The 24,660-nt window shown below is 41.0% G+C and overlaps 2 protein-coding genes across 2 annotated transcripts; one reads left to right on the top strand and one right to left on the bottom strand.

The window, feature by feature from the left end:
• The first annotated feature begins 10,400 nt into the window (after nt 1-10,400).
• Nucleotides 10,401-10,994, top strand: LOC105972110 (protein NDR1-like). Its single transcript, XM_088811841.1, has one exon. The coding sequence runs from the start codon at nt 10,401-10,403 to the stop codon at nt 10,992-10,994; it is 594 nt and encodes a 197-aa protein (XP_088667967.1).
• Nucleotides 10,995-23,776: 12,782 nt separating this feature from the next.
• LOC148765625 (uncharacterized) lies at nt 23,777-24,340 on the bottom strand. The gene is made up of 2 exons (XM_088811840.1): nt 24,117-24,340; nt 23,777-24,008 (listed from the first exon to the last, which is right to left on the bottom strand). Exons 1-2 carry the CDS (start codon nt 24,338-24,340, stop codon nt 23,777-23,779), a joined length of 456 nt encoding a protein of 151 aa, XP_088667966.1.
• Between the last annotated feature and the right edge of the window lie 320 nt (nt 24,341-24,660).

The following is a 24,660-nucleotide window of genomic DNA, read 5'->3' as shown; positions in this document are numbered from 1 at the left end:
TAATTCGAACCTATTTTTCTACTTTTATGCAAGTTTAATTCTTCGATTATTTCTTCTATCTTGATTTTATTTAGTGCATGAGCGTAGCTAACTTATGTTGCTATTTGTTATTGTTAGAATTGATTGACAGATCGTTTTAATAATTAGAACAGGGATAGGAGAGCCTTCGAGTAGTTTTTCACCGAATGCGTGTGTTGATTGCATGTATTATCGTAGACATACAGATAATACCTTAGGTAGCCGTTTGCGAGACTTGATATTTAATGCTTTATTTATACTAGGTTTGCATAGACATATAGTGAATCTTTTATGAATAATAGGTTTATAGCGCAGCGACAGCTGGTTATGAATAATTTCGTGTCTTGGGTTAATAATCGGGAATCGTAACTTGCATGATAGGAGATTAATCGGGTGAAGAATTATCGCATAGGGGGAAGATAAAATCCTAGATCCGTTTTATATTGATATTTTCTCGTGATTACTTGCTTTCTTAATTAGTTTAATTTATTTAGTTAATTAATTTGACAACCCTGCGTAGGCTGGATAAAAATCACAATTGTTAGGATTTGGTACTTAGGATTAAATAATTTACGTATTCCCTGTGGGATCGACATCCGACTCTCACGAGTCTACTTTACTACTTGTTTGCGATACGTACACTTGCGTGTTGGTATTTAGCACCCAACAAGTTTTTGGCGCCGTTGCCGGGGAATACGGCTAAATTATTTATTTATCCTAATATTAAATTTGAGCAATTTTTCTTACTTCAGCCAAATTTTTTATTTTATTTATTTAATTATTTTTTATTTTATTTTGTTTTAGGTACTTTTTATGCGAAGAGGACACGACACGAGCCTGCTACCTCTTGATCCCGAAATTGAGCGAACGTTTAGGCAAGCCAGGAGAAATCAACGGTTAGCCCAAAACAATCCGGCAACGATGGAGGACGAGAATAATCGTGGAGAAGGTGACCAAAGGCAACCACCGAATGTGGCGAGAGAAATCGTCAACGAGCAAGAGCAACGCCAGCTAATCAATCCACCACCTCGTCAACGAGCATTGCATGAGTACACCGTTCCGACACTCAATGGGTTTCAATCAAGCATCCAGCAGCCCCCCATTGAAGCCAACAATTTCGAAATTCGAGCGGGACTCCTCACGATGCTTCAAAACAATGGTTTATTCAGCGGATTGGCTCATGAAGACCCACATCTCCACTTGGTCAATTTTCTCGAGACGTGTGACTCGCACAAGATGAACGGAGTAGCACCCGAAGCACTGCAACTCCGCCTGTTCAAGCATTCTTTACAAGGAGCAGCCCGAGAATGGTTGCAAACTCGTGCACCGCACTCCATCTCGTCTTGGGCCCAGCTAGCACAACTCTTCATGAACACATACAACTCCCCAACAAAAACTGAGAGAATCCGGCGAGAAATTCAAAACTTCATACAAGAAGCCGGTGAAGCATTGTTCGAGACATGGGAGCGGTTCAAACAGTTAGTAAGGAGGTGCCCGAATCATGGACTTCAAGAGTGGCGCCAATTGCAAATATTTTACGATGGACTGCAAGACAACTCGAGGACGGTGCTCGACTCTGCAGCTGGAGGCATGTTCATGATTCTGACTTACGACGAAGCATACGAACTCTTGGAGCGGATCGCTAGAAACAAATACATGCGGGCATCGGACCGGTCGAATAGCGGAACAGTCAAGACGGGAGGAATTTTGGAGTTAGACGGAGTCACTGCAATCACAGCCCAATTGGAGAAGCTATCGAAGCAAGTAGCGGCTTTGCAGACTCAGCAAGTCCATGCAGTCCAAGTTCCTAACCAGCACGTAGAAGAAACGGAGTCTCTGAATTATGTGCATGACACCAACCGACAACAGAGGAACCCGTACTCCAACACGTACAACCCCGGATGGAAAGATCACCCTAACTTTGGGTGGGGAGGAAATCAGCAAGGACCAAGGCAAGCACCACCTCAAGGTCAACCGTCTAATTATTCACGACCAGCGCCCGGATTCCAAAATCCGCCTCAAGCCCAACCTCAAGGAGGAGATCTCGCAAACATCTTGGCGCAATTTATGACAACCACCCAAGCCTCCATCCGCAATTTAGAAACACAGATGGGTCAACTTGCAACCCAACTAACAGCGAGGCCATCGGGAGCACTGCCATCAAACACGGAAGATCCTCGGAAGAACAACGTCGAGCAGTGCAACGCCGTGAGTTTAAGGAACGGGAGACAATTAGAGGAGGCCCCACGAAAGGAGAAGCAAAACACGGTAATCGAGGAGCCGAATGAGATTGAGGAAAAAGAAGCAACTCGCAAGGAACCGCCATCTCCCACAGTGATCTCACGAGTCCCTCAAGTCCCATATCCTCAAAAGCTTCAAAAGAAGAAGCTCGATGCCGAGCACCAAGGATTCTTGAACAAGCTGAAGGAAATCCACATCAATATTCCTTTTATCGAAGCCATTCAAAAGATGCCAAAGTGGGTGAAATTCCTCAAGGAGCTCGTAACAAAGAGGAATAAATTGCAAGGGAATGAGATCATCCAACTCACGGAGAAGTGAAATTCTTGTACGACCCCTTCCACAAAAACTCGGCGATCCAGGTAAGTTCACTATCCCTTGCACTATCGGAGGTAGAAATTTTAGGTCGCTCATTGATTTAGGTGCCAGCATTAATCTCATGCCTTATTCCATTTACAAAAATCTTGGGTTAGGTGAGATTGAACCAACGGCTATAACCCTTCAATTAGCCGATAGGTCTTTAGTTTACCCAAAAGGTATTCTAGAGAACGTGCTAGTAAAAGTGAATAAATTTATTTTCCCTGTGGATTTCGTTATACTTGATATAGATGAAGATAGGGAGATACCTCTTATTCTAGGAAGGCCGTTTTTAGCCACGTCGAAAACTCTAATTGACTGTGCTAGTGGTGATCTTTCAATGACAGTGCACGATCAAACGATCAAATTTAACGTTTTTAGCACTAATAAAAATCCATGTGATGATAATGATTGTTATGCTATTGATCTTGTGGATTTTACAAATCATGACGATTTTGACGTTTTGATCTTAGACCATGGGAAAGGATCTTTGAGTGCAGGAGATGGTGGCGGAAAAGATAGTCGGACGGAGCAAGTTTATTGTGCTAGTTCAATTTTAACTCCGCCGAGGGACAGTCAAAAGAGTTGGGATGATAACAATGATGAACGTGCAAGGTGGATGTGGCCACCTAACGAACCAAACGAGCATTATTGGGGAGAGGGATGCAATCGCCAAGTGACTTCGGTCACGTTAGCTTGAACAAAGAAGCAGACAAAGTCTGGCTGAAGACTGTAAACTTAGCGCTTCTCGGGAGGCAACCCGAGCTTTCGTTTTTCTTTTTTTTTATTTTTTTTTATTTTATGTCACTTTAAATTTTTAGTTTTGCTTTTATTTTATTTTATAAAAAAAAAAAAAAAAAAAAAAAAAAAAAAAAAAAAAAAAAGTTTCAGGGGCACTAATAAGAAGTTTTTATTTTTGAGGGCCTTAAATGGAATGTTCGAAACTTGTCACACGGCCGTGCAGAAAAAGACCTGGAGTCTCACACGGCCGTCCGAGAAACGGACCCAGCTACTGCCCAAATCCGGAGTTTGGCACGGCCGTGCGGATTGCTGCACAAAATCCCGCACGGCCGTCCGAGTTGAGGAGCCGCTACTGCCCGATTTCACCAAACGGTGCGGCCGTGCGGATTTCTTCACAAAATCCCGCACGGCCGTGCGAATAAGAAAAAAACGGGCAGTTTAAAGAGGGGTTTTCACACCCAAATTTTCACAATTTGAAATCCTCCTCTCTCACCATTCGAACCCTAACACCCTATTTTCAAAAAAAAAAATCGATTTTCTTGAACAATTTCACCGAAAATTCACCAAATACACACACATACTCCTTAATCTTGGTTATTTGTTGTTGATTTATGCAGGGAGGCTTAAAGAAAAGTAAAAATTTCCCCAAAAACCCATTCCACCAAGAACGCCCACAAGGTGTTCGACAAATTGCCCAAGTCAAGTTTGGGGGGAATTTTGCACACCAACCACTTCCACATCCCTTCTACACACATTCTCAAGTCATGGGGAAACGAGGACGTGACGGAGAGGGCACTTCCAAAGGCGAAAGCACTTCAAAGGGAAAGGGGAAGGGCAAGAAAACCGACCAAATTCCGACCCCCGACGACGACGCTTTTTGTGTCGAAGGCGCTAGTGCTCGTTTCGAGAAGCAAAAGGGGAAGAAACTAGTGACGGAGCGCGCCTACGAGATCACTCTTCCACAATTTGCCCCGTTACATCAAGAATTCCTACGACGCGGGTGGCAAGCACTATTGGACCTCCATGGTCAACAACTCCAAGGGGTTTTATTTCCCTTGCCTCATTACCGGCTTATGCAAGAAGGCGAAGGTCCCAACCAAACCGACGGACATTTTCACATCAATTCGGAATCCGATGAATGACCTTGCGGCCCGGCAATACAAGGCACCCATCCAAGATGGCGAGCAACCCGTCGAGAACCAACCAATTGCTCCGCCCGAGGGTCCAAGCACAAGTTCGGACCGGCGATTTCAAAGACGAATGGAGCGTGAGTTGCTGATCACAAGAAATCGGCTTGCCACGGTGGAACACAAGGTGAGCACGATCGAATCCCTCCAACGATGGTCGGGGAAGATGCTCCAAGCCATTGTGCGACATTTGGCGTGCGGCAATCCCGAGTGCGCCGAGCCGGCTCCGTTGCCCGCACCGATTCTTGAGCCGGTACCCGAGCTTTCGGATGATGAAGGAGATGGTGATGCTCATGCGCAAGGTGGAGTTGGCGAGCAACCAAGCGATGGTCCCGACGCTTAAAAACAGGTGTTTTCTATCCTTAAACTCCGGGCGAATCACATTGAGGGCAATGTGAATTTTAAGTTTGGGGGTGGTTGATTACTTGTTTTCATTTGTGTGCGCTTTATTTGTGTTTTATTGTTTTTATTTTGCATGCGTTAGTTGTTTTAGTTGCCGTTTTATTATTTTCGTTTTTTATTAAAAAAAAAAAAAAAAAAAAAAAAATTGTTCGATGCATCGCTGAATTACGATGATGGGAGATGGTCAATGTTTGATGATGAAATTGCTTGTTTTATGTTGATAAGGAGTAGATATTTGTTTAGCTTTCGATTCAACGGAACGTAGAAGTAAATTATTGCTAGGAATCACACCTTGTGCATTGCTTTGGTTGAATGTTTTGCATTTTAAATTTGGAATTTATTTGTGCTCAATCATGCTTTGTTAGGTTTTAAATCTCACCTTAGGACATTTATGATACGAAGTGTTGATAATAAGTGATTTGGGATATGATTTGGGCCTTCTTTGAACCGTTTGAGCCTTTCAAGCCTACCCTTTTTGTCAAATTAGCCTTAGAACCTTGATTTGAGCCTCGGAGAAAAGGTGTTCTTTCTTTTAGCCAATATGTAGAAGGTAGAAAAGTGGAGATTTTTGAATAATTATCCCTTGGTGGTCGGTCGAAAAATTCTTATAAGATCTTTCTTCTTCTTCGAAATAAAAAAATTAAAAAAAAAAAAAAAAAAAAAAAAGAAAAGAGAAAAAGAAAAAGGATAGATATATATGTGCATCTTCATATATATATATATATATCTAAATCCTTCGATATGCAAAAAAAAAAAAAAAAAAAAAAGAAAAAAAAAAAAAAAAAAAGAAGAAGAATAGATTAGAAGGGAGAAATAAGGACTAGTTGTTGAGTTGTGTTGAAAACTCGATCCATTGTCTCAAGGCAAAAGTGTTGACGTGTGAATTTTGGAGAATCGAGTTTATTTAAGTCCCTAGAGGTGAATTCATTGTTTCAAACGCCTATCTTTCAAATTTTGGCGTAATCACCTCAATTCAAGAAAATTAGCCACACATTCTCATATTACCTACCTCGGACCAAAGAGCCTAACAATTGAAAGCCACAAAGCCCCAATGATCCCAATAGCTTATTGTTCAATATTAGTTGAGCAAAATAATTTGGTGAGTATTTGGAGTCAAATATATGCATGTAAGTATAAATTCTTTCTATCTTTAACTTGCAAATATTGGATACTTGAAGCAATTGTATGACTTGTGGTTTTTGGTAATAGTGAGTGACTAAGTGCCGTTGAATGTTAAGCTTGCGAATACCTATGAATTGTCATGATAATTGCAAGTTCTGAAAACGCGAAGTTGACCAATCGATCTATGTAATGAGATGTATGGTTTTGTTGTGTGTTATTAATTTAATTTTACTTGAGGACAAGCAAAAGTTCAAGTTTGGGGGTGTGTTAAGTGTATATTTATACACTTAATTGTACCTTTTAATTGGAGCTTTTGATGTGTTTTTACGATAATTGGTGCTTAATATGGCTATTATTTGTATTTTAGGTGCAAATTGAAGAATTGGCAACTTTTGGGGTGAAAACTGCAAATTCAGAGAAAAAGTGGGCCAAAAGTGAAAAAATCAGAAATCTGGAGAATTAAAGACCGCACGGCCGTGCGGATTTTAGTTCAAAATCTCACACGGCCGTCCGGGTGGACGTGATGGCGCAGTGAAGGGAACTCAATTATACAAGGAAACCCGCCCTATTAGACTTTTGCACCCTATTTAAAGGCCACAAGCACACAATTAGACCTATCTTGGATCTTTTTACCTTTCATCTTTATTTTAGTTTTTAGTTTTTATCTTTCGACACGCAATCAAGGAGCAAGAACGAAGACGAAGACTTGACGACTCTTCATCATAGTTCTCCTCTTTTATTGTTTTTATGATTTTTCGTATTTTTATTATGTTTTCCGTAACGAACATGAGTAGCTAAGTTTTTATTCTAGGATTTTATTGGAACCCTATGTGGTAATTCGAACCTATTTTTCTACTTTTATGCAAGTTTAATTCTTCGATTATTTCTTCTATCTTGATTTTATTTAGTGCATGAGCGTAGCTAACTTATGTTGCTATTTGTTATTGTTAGAATTGATTGACAGATCGTTTTAATAATTAGAACAGGGATAGGAGAGCCTTCGAGTAGTTTTTCACCGAATGCGTGTGTTGATTGCATGTATTATCGTAGACATACAGATAATACCTTAGGTAGCCGTTTGCGAGACTTGATATTTAATGCTTTATTTATACTAGGTTTGCATAGACATATAGTGAATCTTTTATGAATAATAGGTTTATAGCGCAGCGACAGCTGGTTATGAATAATTTCGTGTCTTGGGTTAATAATCGGGAATCGTAACTTGCATGATAGGAGATTAATCGGGTGAAGAATTATCGCATAGGGGGAAGATAAAATCCTAGATCCGTTTTATATTGATATTTTCTCGTGATTACTTGCTTTCTTAATTAGTTTAATTTATTTAGTTAATTAATTTGACAACCCTGCGTAGGCTGGATAAAAATCACAATTGTTAGGATTTGGTACTTAGGATTAAATAATTTACGTATTCCCTGTGGGATCGACATCCGACTCTCACGAGTCTACTTTACTACTTGTTTGCGATACGTACACTTGCGTGTTGGTATTTAGCACCCAACAGTGATCCTTGATCTACACATAATAACACACAAATCTATGTGTATGTACTAAGTGGGTAGTTATTTGTATAGATCTATAGTGCAAAACCAGCTGGTGTTTTTCATCAGGTGTATCATCTCATAGACCATCTAGGGTTCTTTCAATTCAGTTACAACAATGAATTTGGACTTCTTTGCTTCGGTTTCTTTGCTAAACAAAAAATCGAGATTTTAACGAGTTCGGTCCTAAATTCCAACAAATTATCGAATTTGTGGAATACCAAATTTTGATAATATAAATGGGAATCAAGAATTAACATTATTTCAATCTCGAATTCCAAACTCACCTCTATATTTATTTCCCATACCACTAGCAAAAAACGAGTATGTATATAGCATTTAACCACCTAAACTTTATCTGCTTTTGCTGATTACCATCTCAACCAAAAAAAAAAAAGTTCTGATTCCACCTGAATTTAATAAGTTGTACCACGTTGCCCTTTTTCCCATTTTCAGGCCAAAATGGAAGGAATTAGACGCATGTGTGTCGCACATGCGATTTGGAAGGACTTTTTTGTCTTTTCAAAATCACAATTCTTAATTCCTCCATTTTCTGTCAATACCATCATTTTTGTTCTTCTTCTTCGCTATTAATCTTCTTCTTCCTCTTCTTCATCTTCTTCTTTTTCTTGCTCTTCTTCATCTTCTTCTTTTTTTTTGCTCTTCTTTCCACAACCCTTTTCCACAATCTTGTAAATAGAAAAATGAAATCGTAAAAAGGCAAGAATCCAATATTAGGTTCTCTGCTCGTTGTTTCATTTTCTCTACTTCTCCTACCCACCCCCACCCCCACCCACCACCACCACCTGCCGCCACTGTCATTCCCGGAAGACAATCTATATTCTCAGGGGCGGACCCAGGAGGTATTGGGTGGGGGGCTAGAATATTTTTTTGGACTAAAATGGTACAAAATTTTAACTTTAGGGGGCTAAAGTGTATAAATTAATAGATAAATAACACAAAATATTAGGAAAAAAAAAAGGTAAAAAAAGAAAATTTATGCAGGGGCGGTGGCCCCCCCAAGGCATACCTTGAGTCCGCCTCTGTATATTCTCTCTCGGAAACAATAAGGTGTGAACATGGTTCGCCGGAACGGAACAGTGTATTATTGCGGGCACTATCTACAAAGATAAAACTATAGGCTATTTCTACAAGTATAGCTTCTTCTCCACGGATTATATTTCTCTTTTAAAGCTCAAACAATGAATGGATCCCCATGCGAATTGTAGCTTTCTGCCTATGCACCCTTATCATCTTTTCGGTTGTATTTTCCATTTCCATAACCCTAACCGTCCAGACCACACTTTGCCAAGGAGAACCAAGAGAAGAAGAAAGGGACAGAGAAAAAGCTGAAAGAAAATGATGATAAGAGCCTTTAAGTTGATGATGTTTTTTCAATTCCGGTGAAAAATTCGCCAAAAAATTGACTTTGGGGCAAAGTGCAACAAAAACAAAATTTACAAGAGGGGGGCGTCTCTTTTTCGAATTGCTAGGCGGAAAGTGCGATTTTTTGAAATTTCTATGGGCCGAAGTGCATTTTGTCCAAAAAAATATAATGATCATTCTAATAAAGGGCAAATTGCACGTCACCGCCTATAAAATTCTAATTTTTACACTTTACCCCCTTTAAATTTAAAAAGAGTGAATGTCCCCTTCAAAATGTTATTTTTGTTGCATATTGCCCCGATAGCAAAATCCCGATGGATTATTCACCGGAATTGAGTATTTTTGTTGCACGTTGTCCCTTTAAATATTATTTTTGTTGCACATGGCCCCTTTAAAATGTTATGTTTTGTGCACTATACCCATCAACATTGGTTTTTAGGGCAAAGTGCAACCAAAACAATATTTCTAAGGGAGATTATCTATTTGTTTTAATTTTTAGGGGGAAAAGTGTGAAAATAGAAAATTTATAGGGGTGTGAAGCCCAATTTTTCCGTTCTAATATATTATGCGTACAGTACAAGATTCAAATAATAATTACTAAACTCCAACAAATATATACTATCAAAACGTCAACCCTCATTTTGTCATATACAAATCTGAAACTCAGTCTTAAATATTGACTTTGAGAGTCTTTCTTTATCTATCTACCTCGTAAAGACATAACATATATATATATATATATATATATATATATATATATATATATATATATATATATATATATATATATATATATATATATATATATATATATATATATATATATATATATATATATATTTCTTCATCTCCAAGCCAAGCTGACTGCTTATGCTATCTTTCTACCTTAGCAATATCCCTAAATTGCACTTCCTTATGCTGAGTGGATTTGAATCGTAGACTACGAACAATTACACACAACTCCTGTGTATGTCTGTTTAATTGATAGCTAATTTAATCAAATCTACAGTTAAAATTCACCAGATGTAAATAATCAGGTGTACCATTTAATTTGCCTTTTTATCTTCACAATCAACCTCAAAGGCCTACGCGGCTACATCCAAGAATTATTCTTTATTTAATACTCTATATTTCAACTCATTTCCCGGCTTGTTCTATAAAATAAGACAAGGTCTATATATATATATATATATATATATATATATATATATATATATATATATATATATATATATATATATATATATATATATATATATATATATAGTCTTCTTCTCCACGGATTCTTCCTTACAGCACAACAATAACAATGAATACATTTGCAGGTTTCTGCTTATGCACCCTTATTATCCTTGCAGTTACACTTTCCATTTCCGTAACCCTATACCTAATGGCCAACATCCACCGAGGCCCACGCTTTTACGTAAAAGAATTCTATGTTCCCGCCCTCGATCTCTCCCAATTACCCACAACTTCAAATAATAATAATAAAAGCAATTTTATTAATAATACCATAATTACTAACCCTTGTCTCTTCTTCGATCTCGCTTTCCTAAACATCGAATACGAGCGCATTGTGCGCTACGGAGATGTTAACCTCACCTTCTCCTACGGCAGAAATAACAACGCCGTTGCGAATTACGTAGTCCGGAGCTTTGACCAATGGTGGTGGGAGGTGGACTACCGGCGGGAAGTTGTGGAGAGCCAAGGAGTGCCGTGGGAGGATGCTGTGAAGGCGGTTTTGAATGGGTCAAAGGTGGTTTTTAGGGTTGACCTGGCGGCGCGGCCCAAGTTTAAGAGACAGTTTGGGACGTATTCCAAGAAAAAGGATGTTAGGATTGGTGCTGACGTGGAGGTTGATGGAACGGGTCTCAAGGTGAAGAGAAAGGATATTAGGCTCAACTCGGCTGCTTCTCATCGTGGTGTAGGAATTTATGTACTGTTTCTGAGCCTTTTAGTTGTGTGGGAATGTTTCTGCTTTTGAATTTTTGTTATTATTTCTTTGTTTTCTATATATGATCATATGCGTGTGACAACAAAATATTGTAATTATTTGCTCTCTTTAATGACTGGTACACTCTCGTGTAATATTTTGCAAGCTTGTAAACCATTTTAGAGAGGTAAATCACACTAGGCTAACCATTTGTCAAAGTTCCACCTAGCGACCATTAATAAAGGAATTCAAATTTGAGTCAATTAACACAGGTTCCCTTACTTCAACCAGTTAGGCTTTCGTTTAGGGCACTAGAATTATATATATTTGTAATATGTTTATGTTCAGAGACGTGTAAACATGAATTGTCGTAGACAATTGACTAATTAATGTCAATGTAACTTTTTGTAATTAAAATATATTGTTGATATAGTTAGTGTAGGATATAAAACTCATATAACAATTAATTAATTAATTCTTAACGAATATTGCAATAATGTCAACACTCGCTCTAGTTGTTTGTATATATAAAATATGAGTAAATTGCAAACACTACTCCTGTATAATTAATCCTCAATTGTTGAAAAGTTCATGTGTTATAAAATAAATACCATTAACCCCTGTGATTATAAGCTTTTACAGATAATTCACTTATGCTTTTAATATAAGTACATAACCTCCTCGTGGTTGATATGAGTAGTGTTCAGTAGTTTTTTCGTTAGACTTAATCGCTAGTGTCAAATGTCAATGCAATTATTTTACAGATAACCAACCCTATTGTGCTTTCATTTTTTCTTTCTTTTTTGCAGATGACCCTCTTGAAGGTTGACACATACTGTTAAATTTGATGAGAAATTTAACGGGACCTACCCCATAAACCCTAAGGGGATTATCTGCTAATATTACGATCACAGAGTCATCTGCAAGAACTTGTAACCACAGGGGGTTAAGTGTTATTTACCATTATAAAAAGGGTAAATAGCATTAAACCACCTGAACTTTTTAAGTTTTTGCACAACACCACCTGAACAAATTTTTTTTGCAGGAGTTCATCTGTACTCAATTAATTGTGCCACATTGCCCTTTTTTACCTGTTTGCAGGTCAAAATGACCGGTTCTCACCGCACGTGCGTTTCACATGACAAATACAAGGCTATTGATGTCTTTTCTCTTCCTAAAATACTCAGCTCTAATTCCTGTTGAAATTCACACATTCTCACACATTTCATTCCATCAACTCTTTATCGTTTTCTAGGGAAAATGAAATCAAAGTAATTCCAAATTACAAAAATCACAAGTGTGTTTGGTTCAGAAGAAAATGAATCAAAGTAATTCAAATTTCTTTAGTTCGATTTGGTAATCAGACGAAAATGAGAAGATAAATTATTGTTGGATAAGTTTTCATAAAATAATAAAACCCAAAAAAAAGCACTTTCAGACCCAACCCCTACCAATACCCACCCATACACCTACCCACCCAAAACAGAAATTGAAACGGCGTCGTATCCAGGGGATGGACTTGCCGTTAAATTCAAGTCGTGAAGGGGCGGAATTGGGTGAAGCAGTGTGGGGATGGTGATTAGAGAAACGTGGGGATGGTGATTAGAGAAACTATAGGCTTATTACCTTCGTGTTTGCTTTCTCCGGTGCGACGGTGGTTGGGTTGGTGGTTGTTGTTGTAGCAGCCACAAGCTAATTCTTTTTCGGTTCTTCCTTTGGAGTGAGGCAGCGCCAGCTGGGGGCGGCGATTGGGAACTACCACCGGCGGTGGTTGGGACGGTTTTTGCAGCAGCCGCCGCCCCATGCTAATCTCTTTTGTTGGTTCCTCATGTGGAGTGAGGCGGCATCGGCAGAGGTGGCGATGGGTAACTAGCACGACCAAAAAAAAAATAAGAAGAGAGGAAGTACAGGGGAATAGAATAATGGAGGGAAGGGTAGAATGATAGACAAATTAGAGAAAGGAGAAAAATGAATGATAAATAATGGGGATAACGGGGAAATTGAGGGAAAATTGAAGCAACTGAGGTTTTTTTAATGGAAAAGCCAACAATACCCTTGGATGTCGCATGTGCAAAGCACGTGTGTCCAGAACCGGTCATTATGACCTGAAAACGGGCAAAAAATGGCAAAGTGGCACAATTAATTGAGTACAGGTGAACTTGTGCAAAAAAATATTGTTCAAGTGGTGATCCGCAAAAACTTAAAAAGTTTAGGTGGTTTAATGCTATTTACCCTTATAAAAATTAGAAAAACCCCATGTGATTAAGATGGTGTTCGGCTAAGCTTATAAGATGTTAAAATGAGCTTATAAGACGCTTTAGAGCTTATAAGCTCTTTCAAAGTGTTTGGTAAATTTAAAAAAAAAAAATCTTAATTTTTCTAAAAATAAGCTGTTGGAGAGCAAATAAGGTGATGGCAACAGCACTCCAGTGCAGGACGGACGACGTCGTCGAGCCACGACCATTCCCACCACGGCCTTGTTTTGACGGAGCATCTTCCTCGAGCGCGGCCGCAGCAGAAGCTGCCCGAGCGGCAGCCACCACACTGGTGAGGCCCGTCTGGGAGGAGCACGAGCGTGGACTTCGAGAGGACGAGGAGCGAGCTATCGAGGAAGACCATGACATCTAGGGACGTTGTGTTTTCTATCCCTTTTTTTTTTTATTCTGCTTTTGAGCATAGGGACTATGCTAGAGTTTGAGTTTCATGGTGGTATTTGTTGAACCTCTTTGTTTTTGTTTTTGTTATTATTTCGTTTGTTTTGGGATACGTCATTGGATTGATATTTCGTTTACAATGTATCTTTGCTAAACTTTGTTTTTTTTTTTTTATTTATCTTATTTTGATTTGGTCTTTTGCATGCATATCATATAATTTAGTTTCGTTTATGTATTTCGATTTCCGTAATTGTGTTATGTTTATCACATGCATTTCATTTAGGATCGAGTGTAATTTGCTTTTCCGGGTTCTATTGAAGCAAAGCAATTAATGAATTAGTAGATGGGCTAGTTGATTTCAAAATTGAAATTATGGATAACCGGCTAATTATAGATGAATCTTCGGACTGTGTTTTTGCAACTTGTGTGGATAGCCTTTCGAATCCTTTTCGATTAAGCTTGAGCGCACTTTTCTGAGGGGTATAATAGTCTGAGGTTTGGGGGGCGAGTTAGAATTGAATTATGTGTTCACGATTTCCAGTTGTTGGCTAAAAGTTCTATCAATGGTCTTTACGTTTTTATTTTATGTTTTTTGTTAAAAAAAAAATAAATAAATAAAAAAATAAGAGAAAAATAATAATTTGTGGTATTGTTGTGATTCACGCTCTGATTTCCCCGCCTTTCTGACTCGAGCTTAACCCGTTGGGTGCACCTCGTCGCCTAAGTCTCTCGAGCTGTCGAGCTAGGGGGTTTCTTGGACTAAAGTTCGATACATGGGTCAGGGAGATAACACAGTGGTGTGGAGCCTTGCACGAGTCACGATTATGCCCGTTTCAAAAAAAATGAAAAAAGAAAAAATTGTGATGAAAATCACCAAAAATATTGTTGTTTTCATTTCTAATATTGAATAAATAGACATACTTATGCCCAACTCGAGTTTTTGAATTTCAGAATCAAAATTTGCTTTTCACCCACATTTCTACTCAAGACCCTCGATAACTGTGTATATTGTTTAATCAAGGATTCTTGAGTCTATCTTTCATTTTGGTGTAGAAACAACTAATTGCGTCGGTAAGAAAGTCGAATACCTTAAGCCGTATGCCATTCTAAGATTTTAAGTTATCTAGCTCATTTTATCTTTGAAATTAATTGCAATGCTTTGACCAATCCGGCAACTTTGTGGGTGTGTTGTCTGAAAACCCTCACGAGACACAACTCGTCCTTTGGGGGTACCCAGGGGTTCAACGGCTTGTTGCATAGGCTAAATACAATCGTGTTTTCCGACGTTAGTGGCCTAGTTTAGTTTGTTGTTTTTATTTCATTTTTGTTGTAGTTTCATTTTGATTTACTCGGGACGAGTAAAGATCTAAGTTTGAGGGTGTGATAAGTGTTCGTTTTGCACGATTTTTGCTTATCAAATCTTCGAGTTTTGGTCTTCGTTCGTCCGAGTTTCGACTTTATTTGTTTATATTATTGCGTTTCTTGTTTTGTTTCTATTTCAGGGTTTTATTAGGTATTTTTGCCGAGTCGAAGCCATTTGAAAGCGAAACCGAATTTTCAAGCCAATTTTGGGGCCAAGAAGACCCAGATCGCGATCTGACATCTCTGGATCGCGAATCTGGGGGTTGTCACAGAACGAAAATGGATCAAGACCCAGATCGCGATCCAACAATCCGTATCGCGATCTGGGGTGTCTTACAGTGCTGAAATGTTGAAGACCCAGATCGCGATCCAGCAATCCGTATCGCGATCTGGGGGGTCTTACAGTGCTGAAATGTTGAAGACCCAGATCGCGATACACATTCCTGGATCGCGATCTGGCATGGTGGTGGGCAGTTCCCCGAGGAGATCGCAATCTGGGCACGCCTTTTTAGAACGATATTTTGTTTGCAAAGCTTCTTGAGGAAGCTTTGCATTTCACTATCAATAGAAAGGCCCTTTCATTCTTCTTTTCTTCTTCGAATTTTTACGGTTTTCGACAGTTCTTCGCGGGAATCATCAACGGGGGTTTCGACTTGTGTTTTTATTACGCAATTTCTTTACGTTTTGTTTTTCATTTCCTTTGTACATTCTTTTGACATTATGTTTGTTATGAACTATGAACATTTTCTTCTAGGGCAATGAAGCCTTGTATATATTGATTTCGATAGTCATTTCTGTTATCTATTTGTCGTGTTTTGATTTCGTTTATCTTTTCATGTATTAAATGCTCTCATTGTTTGATCAGCTCTCGGATTGATATTAAATAGGAATGAACTTGAGAGAGGATTTCTTGTTTGAAGTTAGTAAAACATAGCTTGGGGTGTGGAAATGGAGACATGATGCACCTCGGGTAGCCCTTAAGGACTTGACCTAAATGCTCTCTTAATAGCAGGTTCTGAACGGAGACGTCGGACCTGTGGGTAGACTCTAACTACATTGGAGACGGGGGTTAGAGTACATTAGCGTCTGGGTTAACGAATAGGAATGTGATTTTAGATAACGGATTTGTAGATCGTTGTTGATTATACATAGGTGGATTTGGTCCTAGAAGTCCCTTTTAAATCGAAGTCCCCCCGCGTTGAGTTATCGTTACTTTATTTACGTACATTCTATATTTGCATGTTTACGATCTTGCATGCTTATAAATTAGGGTTTCTCACCATTTCAAATATTTACGATCGGCTAGATAAAATAACGATAATATAATTACACTACTCAGCATTTGAATCTACAAGGTCCCTGTGGATCGATATCCGGAACCACTGTTCTGCAAAATGCGATACTGTATACTTGCGGTAACTTATACGTGAGGAAAACGCGTATCAATAACCTGAGGTAGTATAGAAAACGAGTTAGGAGAGCAAAGCAGATCAGTAGCTTAGCAATTTGATTATCCTGAGGTCCTTGCGAAATGATCACACGTGAACTAAGCCGGGGGTTTGATCCGGCGGAAACCCCTCCGACGTTCAAGTCAGATGTACAGATCGTGGAGATGGTAGAGAGAATAAGCACTCTAGATTACTTGTAAATAAGAAAACGTAACTTAACAAATGAGTAAAAACCTCTATTTATATGTTGTTGACTGGGTTGGGTTTACTTTGTTGTGCCCAAGCCTTGTTTTGAAGGTGCTTGGGCTTTCGTGTAATGGGCCCAATTATTAGACAAACTGGGGGCCCATTGGGTCGGCCCAATTAGGTATATCATTAAACCCCCCAACTCTCGAGTCGAGATGGGAGACTTGTCGAGGGGATTCCGGCTCGTGTCGAGAGTTAAATTTGATGTGGTTCACCGGATCGTAATTTGTAATTTCGGGTCGTAATTTGTAATTAATCGGCTTCAGAGTCTTTTCCCGCTCTTTTTTTTTAATTTATTTATTTGGCCACAAGATATATATTTAAGGGTTTTGAATAATATAACAGGGCCAAATAAACAGAATCGTGTTACGGTGGAGAGAATTAATTTCCATTCCTTGTGAAGAATAAATATGGGTGAGTATTTTTAATTTTTGGGTCTTCTTCTGTGCTATTGCTCCTTTATTATTAATTTTTTTTTTGTTGCGGTAGGATAGAAATCTTTATTTCTTGACTATTTCTTCGGAGAAAAATATTTATCATGTAGAACCCAGGTAAGTCGAAATCTTTGCAAATTAAAATTCGAGATCCGGTTGAAGGGGGTGAGAAAACTTTTGGTACAGTGGGTATGGAATACGAGAAGGTAGTAGTATCGGGTGAAAAAATCGGATCTGCGGCAGGCGGTGCATGAATCGAAGAGAGAGAGGTGGAGGTTGGTGGCAGCGATGGCTCGACTAGAGCCGTCGGCTCGGACCGAGCTGCCACCACCTCTTTGTTCTGTGAGGGTGCGCAGCCCGATGCAGGGATTGGCGCGGCTGGGGTAGATGGCGCGCGCGCATCGGGCACAGAGGCCGAAGGACGCCCGCGCGCGTCAGCGAGTCGAAGACGCGCGTCCGTGTGTAGGGGTGGCGGACGCGCGCGCGCGTTTGGGGGGAGACTGGGTTGCACGTGCGCACGGTATTGGGCAGCGGTGATGTGTCCGCGCGTGCGCTCGCGTCTGGAGAGCCGATTTCGGTTTGTGCGCGCGCGTCTGGAGAGGGGGAGTTGACGCGCATGAGGGCGCGTTGGTGAACATTTTGCAGGAGCGTGGCGGCGCATCCGGGGCCCTTTTCGGCGCTCGTCGCGGGATAATGATGTGCGAGCTGATGGGCATTCAGGTGTAGTTGATGCTTTTCATGGGGGGAGTCTTGGATGACGAGAAATTATTGATTCTTGGGGTGATGATGTAGGAACGAGCGTTAACGTTTGTGATGTTATTGATGAGGCTGGTTCTAGTAGACGTCGTTATGGGCGTCAAGTTGTTGATTTTGGGCGCGATAGTGATGAGTGAGATCAATCGCGTTCATCGAGTGAGCCCGCGGGATCGGATGGTGAAGTTGAAGCGATGGTTGAGGAGGAAGAGGAAGATGATATTCCGCTGGGTAATGTTGAGATGGATACGAGGAGGCAAAAGAAGATTAAGCCAATCAATTTTCACTTAGTTGATTTTGACAGTGTATTGACTGAAGAGCATTTGCGGTCTATTCGTCGATTAGTTGGAGGGGCAAGGAATATCGAGTTGTTGTTGCCTCAGAAGGGCGAACGTTTATACTCTCCACCAGCTGGGTTTCATACAGTTTACTTGTCGTATGTGACGTGTACTTCGCAGATCACTCCGCATACAACTTTGTTGAAGATTTGTGATAAATTTAAGATAGGGTATAGTCAGCTATCTCCGACCGTGCTTCTTATGTTCGAGGCTTTTCACCATAGAGCGTCGCAAGTAGGTTTGCCCAGTAGTGTGAGTTTGTTCAAGGCGTTATTTACAATGCATCGGCCGAATAAGCTGCCCTACTTTTGCGTTCATCCGCGGGTTCCCTACAAATTTTTGAAGAGTGTGAAGTTGTCGTTGAGGGATAGGAAGGCCCGTTTCTTTTATGCGAGGGCTCCCTCTTTTGACGTCCCCCTCATCTGGAACCCCACTTGTGAGAGTTTCAAGATTACCAAGAATATGGCGAAGAGGATTGAAGAATCTAGGTTGTGCGAGGTGGAATTTGACCCGAGGTGTTTGATATCGGATGGTCAGCGCCGCATATCCTTTTGTTGTCACCGAATTATTTTGTTTGTTTTGTTTTTTTGTTTTTTTTTTTTTTTTGTGTTGTTCTTCGGTTTTATTTATCTGTTGTCTCTTTTTTGTATAGATTGTATTGATTTTGCGGTGCTTCGAGCTAAGGCGAATGGGACTTCGAAGAAGACCTTGAAAAAGGTTCCCTCGAATTTGGGAGGTTCTTCGGGTAGCCTGCCCCGAGAGACGGTTCGTACAGAGACTCCACGAGTGAGCGAAGACGATCGCAGCTGTGCTGGTGAAGTGGAGGTGCGTCAACCCACTAAAGATCGTGGAAAGGGAAAGAGAGTGGACACCGAGTATGTGGCTATGCCAAAGCGTCCGTGGGTAGACCCAGGGGAGCCTTACGCTTTCCATGGTGGGGCAGGGAAGCAGTTGTTTACCTTTGGGGTGAATCGTGAGGGGAAGGAATCATATTGAGATGTGTCAGACCGTGGTTTGCCGATGATGAGTACCGAGGGCTTCGTTAGGGACTACGACCATGCTCAGATGTCCGGTAAGGGTTATTCACACATGTTGGAGTTGGTTGGTAGGGACATATGCCGGGTGAGTGTTTGATCTGGAAGCCCACTTGTGAGAGTTTCAAGATTACCAAGAATATGACGAAGAGGATTGAAGAATCTAGGTTGTGCGAGGTGGAATTTGACCCGAGGTGTTTGATACCGGATGGTGAGCGCCGCATATCCTTTTGTTGTTACCGATTTTTTTTTTTTTTTTTTTGCTTTTTTTGTTTTTTTGTTTTATTGTTTTTTTTTTTTTTTTGTGTTGTTCTTCGGTTTTATTTATCTGTTGTCTCTTTTTTGTATAGATTGTATTGATTTTGCAATGCTTCGAGCTAAGGCGAATGGGACTTCGAAGAAGACCTTGAAAAAGGTTCCCTCGAATTTGGGAGGTTCTTCGGGTAGCCTGCCCCGAGAGACGGTTCGTGCAGAGACTCCACGAGTGAGCGAAGACGATCGCAGCTGTGCTGGTGAAGTGGATGTGCGTCAACCCACTAAAGATCGTGGAAAGGGAAAGAGAGTGGACACCGAGTATGTGGCTATGCCAAAGCGTCCGCGGGTAGACCCAGGGGAGCCTTACGCTTTCCATGGTGGGGCAGGGAAGCAGTTATTTACCTTTGGGGTGAATCGTGAGGGGAAGGAATCGTATTGGGATGTGTCGGACCGTGGTTTGCCGATGATGAGTACCGAGGGCTTCGTTAGGGACTACGACCGTGCTCGGATGTCCGATAAGGGTTATTTCACACATGCTGGAGTTGGTTGGTGGGGACATATGCCGGGTGAGTGTTTGATCTGGAACCCCACTTGTGAGAGTTTCAAGATTACCAAGAATATGACGAAGAGGATTGAAGAATCTAGGTTGTGCAAGGTGGAATTTGACCCGAGGTGTTTGATACCGGATGGTTAGCGCCGCATATCCTTTTGTTGTTACCGAATTGTTTTATTTAGTTTTGCTTTTTTTTTTTTTGTTTTTTTTTTTGTGTTGTTCTTCGGTTTTATTTATCTGTTGTCTCTTTTTTGTATAGATTGTATTGTTTTTGCGGCGCTTCGAGCTAAGGCGAATGGGACTTCGAAGAAAACCTTGAAAAAGGTTCCCTCGAATTTGAGAGGTTCTTCGGGTAGCCTACCCCGAGAGAGCGTTCGTGCAGAGACTCCACGAGTGCGCGAAGACGATCGCAGTTGTGCTGGTGAAGTGGAGGAGCGTCAACCCGCTAAAGATCGTGGAAAGGGTAAGAGAGTGAACACCGAGTATGTGGCTATGCCAAAGCGTCCGCGGGTAGACCCAGAGGAGCCTTACGATTTCCATGGTGGGGCAGGGAAGCAGTTGTTTACCTTTGGGGTGAATCGTGAGGGGAAAGAATCATATTGGGATGTGTCGGACCGTGGTTTGCCGATGATGAGTACCGAGGGCTTCGTTCGGGACTACGACCGTGCTGGGATGTCCGGTAAGGGTTATTCACACATGCTGGAGTTGGTTGGTGGGGACATATGCCAGGTGAGTGTTTGATCTGGAACACCACTTGTGAGAGTTTCAAGATTACCAAGAATACAAGGAAGAGGATTGAAGAATCTAGGTTGTGCGAGGTGGAATTTGACCCGAGGTGTTTGATACCGGATGGTGAGCGCCGCATATCCTTTTGTTGTCACCGAATTTTTTTGTTTGTTTTGTTTTTTTTTTTTTTGTGTTGTTCTTTGGTTTTATTTATCTGTTGTCTCTTTTTTGTATAGATTGTATTGATTTTGCGGCGCTTCGAGCTAAGGCGAATGGGACTTCGAAGAAGACCTTGAAAAAGGTTCTCTCGAATTTGGGACGTTCTTCGGGTAGCCTGCCCCGAGAGACGGTTCGTGCAGAGACTCCACGAGTGAGCGAAGACAATCGCAGCAATGCTGGTGAAGTGGAGGTGCGTCAACCCGCCAATGATCGTGGAAAGGGAAAGAGAGTGGACACCGAGTATGTGGCTATGCCAAAGCGTCCGCGGGTAGACCCAGAGGAGCCTTACGCTTTCCATGGTTGGGCAGGGAAGCAGTTGTTTACCTTTGGGGTGAATCGTGAGGGGAAAGAATCGTATTGGGATGTGTCGGACCGTGGTTTGCCGATGATGAGTACCGAGGGCTTCGTTCGGGACTACGACCGTGCTCGGATGTCCGGTTAAGGGTTATTCACACATGCTGGAGTTGGCTGGTGGGGACATATGCCGCGTGAGTATTTGTCTTTTTAGAACACGATTTTATGTTTATTTCCTCTTTTTCTTGAGTAATCAAAAAAAAAATTATAGTTGGTAACGACTTGGAGGTATCTCATGGAGCAAGATGTGAAAGTGGAAGCTAGGAAAGAAGAGGAGCGGGCTCAAAGTCAGGCGCATGAGGACAAACTTCGAATCCAGTTATAGATAGCGCGGTCTGATCTTGCTCAACGGACGGAGGAGCTTGCTCAGAGGACGGAAGAGCATGAGGTTAGCCGAGGTTAGGCGAAGGCCTATAAGGATGATGTTGAGAAATTGAACGAGTGCTATGATCAGCTGAAAGCGAAGTATGAAGTTGAGAAAGCGACGGGAAAGAGGTTTCGTGCTACGTCTGGGGGTGCTGTTTATAAAGAGTCCATCGTGGAGGAAACCAAACTTAGCTTCCAAAGTAGTACTGAGTGTCATGCTATGATTGTGGAACGTGCTTTGGCTGCAGTTTATAAGCCATTAGTTCTTACCTGTCGCAAATACCTTCGCGAGGTGGGTGGCATCAGTGAGAGGGTCATTCGAGGGATGGAGCCTGGTATATCCGATGAAGGGGAGGATGAGGTAGATGTCAATGAGACAGGCACTGAGCTCGTGGATGACATGGTTTCTAATGATCCCACTACCGGGGCGTCTTCCGCTCGTGGTGGGGGAGCTTAGATTTATATGGTAGCTTGCTAGGATAGTTGAACCTCGTTTTTTTTCTTTTTTTCTTTTTTGGAACATTTAGTTTATTTTTATCATTGATGTAGATGGGTATGCTCACTACCATTTCGTTTGAATTTTCTTCCTTATTTAACATTTGAAGTTTGATATCTTGATTTATTTATTTTGGCATTGTCAAGAGTTTTATGCGTTGCTTATATGTATTTACATTTAGCATTGTACGCGATGTACTTGAGGAGGGGATCAGTCTCCCAAGGTTTTTGTTAAGGGTCGTGCCCTTTGTTCGGACCGCGTGGGTCTTAAAGATTTTAGGTATGTGGCCACGTTTGAAAAGTAGGACCCAGTAAAACAAATAAAGAGATTTAGATAATCCAGCTGGCCAGGCTATATAGATTATCTTAATTTCTCCAAGAGTTTGTAGGGTTGTATTGAAATGAGCTCGTCGTAACGGTTAAATAGTATAGAGATAATAACATCGAGAGTAAAGCAAAAACTTGATTTATTCAACGGTAGAAAGTGAGAATTCTTACAAGCCTGCGTGAGGTGAAGAGAAATAATTTGTGAATGTCACAAGCCTACGTGAGGTGAAGGGAAATAAATATTGCAAAAGCAAATGAGTTGAAATAATAAAAACTCTTCTAAGTGATTACACTAATTTGTTTTTCTTCCACGTCTTCCTTGTACTCGTCCGTGTTGTTGTGCTGATGGTAAGTTGATTTCCTTTGGCGTCTCTATGCCTGAAAAATATAGTATAAAATTTTTTAAACACTTGTACTGAAAACTTAGTAATTGTATAAGTTGGGGTGATGTGTACTATAAAGTCACGCGTACCCACTAAGGGGGTTGTTTCTCTTTCTCGCACTCCGAGATATGAGATCAACTCGTGAGTTGCTGCGATTTGCTGCGTAATCATGCATATTAAATGTAATGGCTTTATTATGTTAGTATAAATACACAAGAACATGCGTGTGATATCATTTAATAGAAGTCGTGTTACCCTTGGCGATGTAGTCTGGAGTATCTTCGCTCTTTGGGCCAGTGATGAGTGGTAGGTATCCCCTCGTAATTGATTCTCTATCTGTAGAAGGTGATGAAAAGTGATTATGGAATGCTGATGTAGGTAATATTAAAAGCCCCCTAGTTTAGGTGGGACGTTTACGCACCTCGTTATGGAGTAGAAACTTCCTGAGCGTGTAGAGACAGTTTGTGACGCCCGCCTTCTATGAAGCGTTTGTCAAATTACTCTCATTAATTAATAAACTTCAATAATATACATGTATAAATTATTATTATACCACATAATAAAAATTAAGGGGTGTTACACAGTTTTGCAAGACGAGTGACGTGGGAGGTCGCGAAGCCTCAAGCGTAGAACCTTTTAAGGTTCCCTATATTCCAGATTCTGGGTATAGGGTGTCCGTCAAGGTTCTCAAGACGATATGCTCCAGTGTTGACCTCTTTTGTGATTTTATATGATCCTTTCCATTTTGGGTCGAGCTTACCAATGGGGCGCGAGGCTTCAACTTTTTGGAGACTAAATCTCCCACTTGGAAGGATCGAGGGCGGGCCTTTGAGTTATAGGCCTTGGCCATTCGTGTTTTGTACATCTGTTGTAGGATGTATGCAATCTATCGTAGCTCATCTACGAGGTCGAGGCTCCCTCGCATAGCTTCTTCGTTAGTTGCGGGATCATAGTTGGTAACTCGCCAAGATGGTTCCCCGATTTCAATAGGTGCGATAGCCTCTGTGCCGAAAGCCAAATTGAAAGGCGATTCTCCAGCTGCAGCTCGTGGGGTTATTCGATAAGCCCATAGGACGCTGGGCAATTCTTCCACCCATTTCCCTTTGGCACTTCCAAGCCTTGTTTTAAGGTGTTAGAGTATGGTGCGATTCGTGACCTCCGTCTGGCCGTTGGCTTGTGGGTTGGCTACGGATGTGAAGAACTGTTTTATGTCTAGGCCGAGGCACCAATTCTTCACTTTGTCACCACAAAATTGGGTTCCATTATCTGAAATAATGGAACGTGGAATCCCAAAGCGACATACGATATTCTTCCATAAGAATTGGATGACTTCTTCTTCTCGGATTCGTGCTAAGGGTCCAGCCTCCACCCACTTGGTGTAGTAATCCACTGCTACAATGAGGAACTTGCGTCCTCCTATGACGGGCGGGAATGGTCCGACTAAGTCCATCCCTCATTGAGCGAAAGGGATGGGGCTCTCAATCGGTTGCATTAATGCCACTGGTAGGTGAGGGATGTTAGCATTCTCTTGTCATGGTTTACACCGTTGGACTAGTTTCTTCGCGTCTTCATGCATCGTTGGCCAGTAGTAGCCTTGTTTAATAGTTTGAGAGCTAAGTTTCTGCCACTCAAATGATTTCCGTAAATGCCTTCATGTACTTCTCGGAGTACATAATTTGTTGTGGTTGGGTCGACGCATTTGAGATAGGGGAATGAGAATCCTCGTTTGTAAAGTTCTTCTTCCACTATTATGAAGAGAGCGGCTCTCGT

The sequence above is a fragment of the Erythranthe guttata genome, chromosome 13 (assembly GCF_056151865.1).
Source record: "Erythranthe guttata isolate IM_541 chromosome 13, IM_541, whole genome shotgun sequence".
Taxonomy (NCBI): domain Eukaryota; kingdom Viridiplantae; phylum Streptophyta; class Magnoliopsida; order Lamiales; family Phrymaceae; genus Erythranthe; species Erythranthe guttata.
The sequence above is the reverse complement of the archived record's forward strand: the minus strand, read 5'-3'. Positions and strand labels throughout refer to the sequence as shown.